Source organism: Corylus avellana, chromosome 5 (assembly GCF_965113065.1).
Source record: "Corylus avellana chromosome 5, dhCorAvel1.hap1.2, whole genome shotgun sequence".
Taxonomy (NCBI): Eukaryota; Viridiplantae; Streptophyta; class Magnoliopsida; order Fagales; family Betulaceae; genus Corylus; species Corylus avellana.
In genome coordinates this window covers 25,945,446-25,955,161 of record NC_142494.1, presented here as the reverse complement: position 1 = coordinate 25,955,161, position 9,716 = coordinate 25,945,446, and the positions used below count along the sequence as shown (strand labels likewise).

Here is a 9,716-nt window from a genome sequence, read left to right as displayed (position 1 = left end):
CAGTGCCTAGTATTAGGAAACTATTCCAACAATAAGAAATAGTAAATTTAATTATTTAATTAAGACTTTATTACTACGATTACACGTGTAAAAGAGGCTAACACACACATAACATCCTAAGAAACTTCATGATAGTTTGCATCCAAAACCTTCTTGTATTCACTCATACTCTTTAGAGGCGTCTTGTGCCATCGTTGGAATGACAATATCATATCCAATTCATCCTTAATCTATGGTCTAAGATGTGTGAGGTTTTAAACAAGTTGTAGCAGAATCAGAAGAAGCAGCTAGAAGGGTTGAAATCATAGTACTTCGAGCACTGGGATTACGTTATATAAATCAAAAGCATGATTATGTGTCATAACAAGCATAGGAGCTACAAATTATCCATGCGAAGCTCTTATACATAGACAAACATTCAAAGTAGATAACCAAAAGAAAAAAGAAGAAAAGTACAAGAAAAAGAGCTATAAGAAGAAGAGCTTGCAGTCATCATTTCCCAGGCACATCTCACTGTACAGAGAGATAACAAATGTGGAGATACTGAAGCCAGATTTGAAAGCATCGAATTAACCTCTTAAAGTTTCAATGTGAGGTCGGGTGTAGAGTTGTCTATGTCCACTGATGGAGTCATCTCTACAAAATTTATATTCGAACTTTCAGTCAGTACAAAACTCGGATGCGGATTACCTGCCTCGGATACCTGACGGAAACTGCCGGGCCACAACAGCTCCGCCTCGTCATCCTCCACAAAAATGGGCATGCCTAAATATCCATGCTGCTGAAACTTTGTGCTGTTGTTTCTGATCTCAGGAGGCCTCACTGGTGGCACAAAGCCGTAGTGTGCTGAAGAGTGTGCCTTAATTCCCAATGACCTGAATGGAGATCCATGCAGAGGCAGAGATGCTAGGCTGCTGGCATACCTCTCTGAGAAAATTCCCATTCTCATTGCCCGCTTTGCCAGTGTTCTTTCTCTCTTATGCGCATTTTGGTGGCCCCCAAGAGCCTGCGAGCTGAAGAACTTGCGTTGACAGTAATTGCAAGAAAAGACTCGCGAAATGGCTGCTGTTGTAGTATGAGATGCCGGTTCGTTGCTACTCTCACTTGTGCTCGACAATGAGAGTCCTGAATCCCTTCCCCCTAAATCATCGGTATAGAAGCTGAGAGTTAAGTCGAGGGTGATCGGCTCCAACTGCGACTGAGCTGCTACGAGATTTGTGAGTTGCGAGGAGTTCGTGACACTGTCTTTGGAGGGAGATGCAGAGGTGATGGACTTGGTCGAAGCGACTTGGCTGCTAACTTCAGAATCATTTTCGGAAAAGGCCTTTACTTCGAGGTCAAAGTTAGGTTTCATTGTTGATCAGCGTAGTGATTGGCAAAGCTACTTCACATTCTAGATGAGAAAAAACCAGGTTGAGCCACTCTGCATTTTGGGAAATCTAGAGGACCTTATCCTGCATTGTGAGGCAAAATAATATTCAGCACATCACATCTGGTTTTCACTCACAAATATGCAAAACAGAGAAAGAATGTTAGCTTCAAAGTTTTTAAAGCTTTATTACTCCTGAGAGCAGAGAGACTTGCCATAAGAAGAGAACAGAGAGGCAAAGGAAAACAAGCTAGAGAGAGAGAGAGAGAGAGAGAGAACAGAATCCCTTATTTCAAAAGGCACAATCAAAGTCTCATGACAAGGATACCCCATCATTTTTGTACCAAGTATGTTCAACACCATGTATTTAAGATAAGAATTAAACTTATCTTCATTGCACACTATATATATATTTTTTTTTCTATTTATATACTATTAAGGAAAATTTCAACTCTGCCAACAATTTGGTCCTACTTATTCTCAAGATTTTCTGAAGGTACAAAAGTTTATGCTCCATAAGGATTCAAAAAGTAATTGCGGAAGTAACAAAAAGAAAAGGAGAAAAAAGGATAATGTTAATGCTAGTGAATCTTCCTCTGCTCTACTGCCAACTAGGGCAGCCTGTGCAAAAGAAAACCAGAAGAAGTGCTTTTATTTCTTCCAGTTTGGATTTTAGTTGAGCTGGTGACCTAAAACGGAAGTCCTGAACAAAAACTTCCATCACATTCAGTTGGAGAATGGGTGTATAGAAATCAGGACTATTGCTACCTATAGGTTTAATACATAATAAAGCCAAGAACATCTTTGATTATTTAGTAATCCTATAGGTTTAATACATTTCTTTGCCAACAATATCAATTTAGAATGTGACTGCCATTCAATCCAAAGCCGGCACACCTTCACATCTTATTCTTTGCAAATGGATAATAATTTAAGAGAACAACTGTTTGTTAAAGCGAATTCCTCAGAAGCAGGACATCTGGTAGAACTCTATCAATCACCAGCTGCTTCTTTTGACTGAACCTCAAACCCCATGCCAGTTATCTAACCCACTTTAACCTAAATATGTCCTGCCAATTGCTTACAGAACAAGGTGGCATATATCACAAGGTTAAACACATTCTAAAGTATACTACTAGGTCCCTTTCCTGCATAATTAGATTGCTATCAATGATGCTAAGAACAGGACAACATCCAGACATACAACTATGTTTCCCTCAATTCTTTTGACATTGGAAGGTCTTTCTTAGATAACTACACATGCTGTTTAAAATCTGACTACTATAATGCATACAACTGCAACCATTACAAAATGTATCTCTTAAAATATTTTTGATAAGTAAAAAAAAAAAAGAGAGAGAGAGAGAGAGAGATACTAGTACTTCCACATAAAGATTTTGCAAACATGAAAGCATTCTGTGTTCATCTGAAAATGGAGATATATCCATTTGGAGACAACACCACCATGTGAGATACCAAAATCATTAATATTCAAGATGCACATTTATTTATGCTCATTATTTTCATGGTTTCTTCAACTACATTCATTTTTTTTTTTCTTTTTACTAATTCAACTTAAATAAATGTTTTTAATCTTGAGTTGATATAAATGTTTGAAGTGTTATGAAAAGAACAGAAAACATGATAGACAAAGAGACTTATGCCTGACCAGCACAAGTCTTCATTGATACAGACTATTCTGAATTAGACTGGACAAAAAGCAGCCAAAAGGCCCACAACTTCAAATCGAGGAGATTAACCAGACCCTCTGTTCCAACCACAGAAGAAATAAATAATATAGGTAGCTAGGTCAAGTTTGGCTAATATGGCATAGAAAAATTGGCACCAAAATTTGACATCATACATCTAAACCTTATGCCAATCTTCAATGTTAAGTCAGAGCTTATGCTAATTTGGGTGTGCGTTTGAGGAGCTTAAAAATGCGTTTAACACTCAAAAAGTCCGTTTGAAGAAAAAAGTACCCGTCTAGTATAAAAAAAAAAAAAAAACCCTTTTAATGGTCCAAAAAGCTTAAAAAGGCCAAAATGCACTTTTGGTAAAAGCTTAAAAATGAAAGCATTTTTGACTTAAAAGTTCTATTTCTCAAACACAAACATGCTCTAAATGAGTTACATTAACTGCTCCCCATGTTTGCCTTTATTGCAGATGACTAAACCATCAATCAGTTTTCATGTTCTAAGTCAAACAAGAGTGCTGACATTAGAGACACTCATTTTGTCAACCTTTCATATCAACATTATTATCTCTACCAACTCCAATCAACTTCTAAATAAATGACTTTGAAAAACTAACATAACATAGTCAAACATTGTTAGAAATTTCTTCATCTAGTTTGATTTCTATATGCAATTGCAGAGTTTGGAAGAACTTCAATACGCTATCTAGTCAGCAAAATAAATACCATGTGGCAGGTAGTTGTGTTATTAATGAACAACTTGCATCAACATCCTTAAGAATATGTTTTTTCTGCTATATGTGTGTAACAGATAGAGATACCATTCTTGTCACTTAACAACAAACACCTTTCTAACAGGAATATGGTATGACAACTAAAGAGAATAAACCTCTGTGGCTAAGTGATTCTTGTTACATAACAAATGGCATCTCCAAACGCGCAAAGGCATCACGAACTCAGAGTGTTGACACTATTAAGGCATAAGGCCTTCTGGGAATTGTTAAATCATGCAATATATACCCCAAGAAAAACTACTTTAACAAAGATATATGAAAGAGAATATACAATTTTTCCCAGAAATGAAATGCAGCCTATAAGAAAAAAAACAGGGATATAAATAATTATAATTCAAAATTGATTCCATGAAGATGAGTAGAGAATATATACACAGCATGTACAGGTATATCCTAATCCAAGTTGAAGGAGTAGATTAGCATAAAGCATATCTCATAGATCAATGGTGTAAAATTAAGATTCGCGTGGTAACATGTTAATAATTTACGTATCTTGCTACTTACCAGAACAAAATTAGGTAGCTTGCTGAGCTTAAAGAATTACAACCATATATACCACATTAAAGTACCATGTTTGTTCTCTTTTTTGCTCCAATATAGATATACATACAGTGTAGGTAACATAAATAGAATCTAAGAATCAATGGGAAATTGCTACAAGAGAGCCATGTGAAATTCAATTTTCTGCCGTGGCAATCTCAAATTAACCCAATTTAACTTTAAATTTACATATTTGATTGCCTTTTCTTTTAGTTAAGAATCAGCAGGTGTGAGAGATCTGGAAGGGCAATGGAGAATCAGAGTTCAACTCATGGATAGTAAGAGAGTTAAGAATCACTGGGAAAAACTAAAAAAGGAATAAGGCGAGGCATGATAGACAAAGAAAGCAGTGCTTGAAAAGGCAAAACTCCAAGAACTGACTTTAGCAAACTGCATGCAGAGACCTATGATTCCATCTTCACCCTGCAAAGTTTCTGTAAATTGATCTCCATTTTCCTTAACACACGAATAAACTCAACCTTATGGATAGTAAACACTGAAAGTACTAGATTCCCCCATGTACAAAGTTTCAAACACTATTCTAAACTAAAACTCTGAGAAAGAAAGACAGAGAGACACAGAGAGAGAAGGAGAGTAATTGAGCAAAACTAAAGGCAGAGATTACAGGCGTCCTTTATAGATAAAAGTTAAACTATTTTCACTATAATCCCACGACCAGAGAATACCAAAAGCCACAGAAAACAAGAGAAAGAGCATATTCAGCATGGAGTTAGTGATCATCCACTGACTATACACACTAGTACTACCTACAACCCAAAGAAGATTAAAAAGATTAAAAAGAAAAAAGTCACCACACCATGATCAAGATCAAGCGGATGTTGCAAAGCTTATAGATTTAAACAGCTTAGAATTTGCAGACGTCTGCTTCAGTTGAGCTTTCTTCGTTCAACAGCAACACAATTAATGGAGGCTGAATATGGGAAAGCACAGAGCTAGAGCTAGAGATTAAAACAAAAAACAAAAAAAAACAAAAAAAAAAAAGAAAAAAGAAGGGAAATGGACAAAGAGAGGAAGAGAGAGAGAGAGATGGTGGGTAGTGATGTTTAATTATGGGAAAGCAAAGGTAAGAAGAGAGTGGTGGAGTGGGGGGGACAGTGGTGGGACGTCAGAAAGGTCAGAGGGAAAGGTGGTGTTGGGATAAATTTAACTAGAAAAAGCAGGAAATGACATAATACTTCTCTCTACTCTCGGCCAGTGTACCACACTGCCTTGTTGATTTTTGGGGTCTTCCCAAAACAAACAACTGCTTATTTCACTCAAACATCTTCAATTGGGATCGTACATTGAAACACATTGAAAGAAACAGAAGCAACCTCAGCCAACCAACCAAGCTGTATTTAGTTTTCAGTCCCACCAAAGATTCTCTCTCTCCACTTTATATATATAAGTGTTTTAGATAACTCCACAGTGCGTGCAGATTCACCATCACCTTTCCTCGTCACGTAACTACTCGTTTCACCCTCATCCATGGATGGAATACATGACATGAATATTAATTATAACGCCATACCATCTTCTTCTTTTCTTTTTCTTTTTTTTTCTTTTTTATATATATATATTTTGAAAAACACCACCCGCCATATATGAAAAGGCACGTGTCCCTATCATCAGGTGCTTATTTTTTTAAGCATACAGCTGCTTCTGTTCTTTTGGAAGATCATATGAATATAAACCTTAAAGAGTTTGCTTATAATCTTGATCAAATGCAACAAAATATTTCCTCTAGTTTCAAAATTGATTATGCACGGTCAAATTTAGTCAACAAATACCAATAAAACTAGCGGAGAGAAGATAGCTAGAGTTTTTACCTTAGTAAGATGTTCAGCTACTTAAATTTTAAGTCAAACTAAAATTACGATATAGTTATATATCCTCAGTGTTAGGATTCTGATACTTTAACTGGAGTTACCGTGGTTGGTCAAGTTAAGGTTGAGTTCTATCATTTGTTCCATGTTTTCTTCGTTTGTGTTGGTTTTCGTGGTCCGGTCGAAACTTGCAGTTTAAACTTCATCACGCTAGCTCAAATTCTAAGTTTCCAAGGCCATTTTCTTGACCCGAATTGGTCGAGCATATATCAGGTATATAAATAAATAAATAAATAAAAAAAATTATCATGGCTCATCGTTGAATCTTTATCAAATACAAACTCTCTAATACACACAAATTAAAAAAAATAATAATAATAATGCAACAATTTTAAAACTATAGGATTGATATTAATTTAATGCAATGAAAACATTAAATTTAAATTTGAAGTTGAAATGAAAAATTAAGGTCTATTATGCATTAATTGTCAATTTTTATTATTTTATTGTTTTATAGCTCCATTTACTTTTTTGACTTCCTTTATCAAAAAGGGTTGTTTTGGTTGTTTTCATGATATTTTAGGCAAAGATGCCAATGAAGTACGGATCATAAGCTGTGGAAGAAACTAATTATTATTTGCAATTTTTCTGAGCTTCTATTTAAATTAAATTAAAATTAAAATTTTCAACCTTTTGGTAAATATAATTATGATTGGCTTCAACATATGTAATTAATTAGGAAAATGTTTGGTGTTTTTTTTAGTGTTCTCCCAACTGTGATGTGACTTTTAAAATTACCGTTGAATTATTATTGACTTTTAATCTATTGATAATTTTAAAAGTTACATTACAGTTGAAAGAACACTAAAAAAACACTAAATATTTAATTATTATAGTAGAATGTACAGTGGCGGTTGTGACGACAAAAACCTGAAGATGTATTAATAGTGCTTAAATATAAGATCTTTTATTTTAATATTATGAGAAATTATTAATTAATTATTTTTAAAACTTCAATTTTTTTTAAAAAAATGGTGATGTAAGTAATTTTAAGGGAATATGTACGGTGGGAAGATAAGGTTGTTTTTCAATCTTCTTTTTCTCTTTAATCAGAGTGGACTTTTAAAGGGGAGGGGGGTGAGGGGGTTGGAAACAACCCTTTTGATCTTTGAATCTTTTTTGACAACTTTTTTCAGTACTTCATCTTTTCAAAATTCGTTTTCATTGTATCCCCGACACCCAAAAACAATGTCCTGTTAATACAGTAGAAAATGTTTCGAGTATTACAGCTTTTATTGTAATTTTTTTATAAATTTATGTAGCAGTTTATATGAGTGTCATGTGACACAATATGGGAACGTATAAAAATTAAATAATAAAAGTCGTTAAATTACTAATTACTTTAAAAGGTTAAAAATAATAAAGTAAATTGTGGAGTCGAGATTGAAATTTATAATTTTTGTTCTGCTTATAAATAAATAACAATAAATTTAATTAATATTTTAAAAAGTTTGAGAAATTATAATTGGAGATGCCAAGCATTCTGTTGTATTATAAGTTTAAGTGTAAGACAGAATAAGGGATGGATAATAACTGGAAATTTCTTATTCTCTTGGGACACTTTTGCCTTTTGAAATCCCACTTCAGAGAAGAATCTATCTGCACTCGAACGGGTCCCTTTTACACCACATTTGGACCCACCATCCATATTGATATGGCAAACTAGCTTTGCAAAAGGAAAAAAACAAAAAAAATCGAAATACGTGTAAAAAAATGCCACGTGGAAAAAGAGGGGGGGGGGGGGGGAGGGGGTTGATGATATGGCTGGTCCACATGTTAAATGCAGTAACTTGTAATATTTGAAAATAATTGGACAAATTTCATACTCGAATTGTCATAAATATGAGAAAGTACCCCTCTATCACGATTGATAAGATATTACCTAGTTTTATATATTTTGGTAGATTATTTATTGACTTAATCTATTCAAATAAATCCAAAAACCTTCAAGCTTGTTGTGTTTGAATGAATTATTTAATTGAAATGATCGATTATATATTTGACACTTATGCATATTTAGGTTCCTAACCGCTTAACCGCTTTGAAAGCGGTTAGTAAAAACCGCTAACCGCCTAGGCGGTTGCGGTTAGCGGTTAGTGGGTTTTGAAAATCCGCTAACCGCTAACCGCTTTTTTTTAAAATATATATATATATATATATATATATATATATAATAACAATAAGTTGTGAGTTTATGACTTTTTTTTGGTTGATTGAAATGGGTCTCAAGCTTCAAGTTTAACCATATATGTTGGTTTTTTTTGTTGCTTGTGAGTTTATGAATTTGTTTGTGTTTTATTTAATTTCTATGTGTGAGTGTATGAACTTGCTTATGAGTTTATGTATAAGACTACAAGTGAAGTGATGATTTTGTTGTAATTTTATTTGTATATTATATGATGTGTAGATTTGTAGAAGGTGGCCAACAAGATTTTGGTATATAACAATTTTTAATGCTAAAATGGCCATGAAAAGGGAAAAAACAAATGTTTAAAATGAGAAAAAAAATGTTTAAAGTGAGCCCAAAACCGGCCCATACCCGGCCCAAAATCGGTCCAAAGAAAAAAGCCCAAAAAAAAGCCCAAAAAAGCGGTTAGAAAAAAGCGGTTATTCCAAAGCGGTTAACCGCTAACCGGGCGGTTAACCGCTACCCGGTTAGCGGAGGCGGTTAGTAAAATTTACTAACCGCCTAGGCAATTGCGGTTAGCGGTTTTAGCCACTAACCGCTAACCGCAACCGCTATTTCACCCCTAGTTTAAATTGTCATAAAAATTACTTATATTTCAAATTTAATGATAGATTCATTTACTCACTATACGGAGATGATCAGTAAAAGATTAGATGAAGAATAATTTTTATCATTTCTCTTTCAAATATGTGTGTGTCTCGGTGTTAGTTTGAATAGAATGAGAAAAATACATATCTTGGATAGGATGTCAACCAATATAATAAAATCTTCTCCCCGTCTCTCCAATTTCAAATAAATAAAAAAATAGAAGGACTACTTTGAACGCTACCACGTACAATAGTTTCTTCGCATTGCAATTAAATTATTATTCATTTTTACTATAATATTGATTAAATAATTAAATTTATTATTTTCTATCGGCTCAAAACATATAATGTTACAATTAGAATAAGTAGTACTGTGCTTACACCAATAAATGCATGTTGAGATATATATGATAGGAACCCCATATCATTCTCTTTCTTTGATTACAATGAAAAAGAAGTATGTGGCTTAAAGTTGGCATTTGAGTTGAAGTGGATCGAGGAGTGGTATTTTCTTAAGGGAGTTGTCTCTCTCCCTCGATCCCCTTCCTTTTGGACAGAGAGACAATGAGATATATGAGATGAGGCATTGGTGGTGGGTCGTGGAATTGTCACCATCTTCATCCAATAAAACATTTTCAACTCAATTTGCACTTCTC

At 34.3% G+C, this 9,716-nt stretch overlaps 1 protein-coding gene across 1 annotated transcript; it reads right to left on the bottom strand.

The window, feature by feature from the left end:
* Positions 1-294: 294 nt before the first annotated feature.
* Positions 295-5,405, bottom strand: ZFP4 (zinc finger protein 4). The gene is made up of 2 exons (XM_059596245.2): positions 5,217-5,405; positions 295-1,454 (listed from the first exon to the last, which is right to left on the bottom strand). Exon 2 carries the CDS (start codon positions 1,352-1,354, stop codon positions 578-580), a length of 777 nt encoding a protein of 258 aa, XP_059452228.2. The 5' UTR covers positions 1,355-1,454; positions 5,217-5,405; the 3' UTR covers positions 295-577.
* Positions 5,406-9,716: the final 4,311 nt, after the last annotated feature.

What these genes read in the sequence shown, in the direction of transcription:
- ZFP4 (XM_059596245.2), bottom strand. Translation starts at nt 1,354, where the DNA reads ATGAAACCTAACTTTGACCTCGAAGTAAAGGCCTTTTCCGAAAATGAT.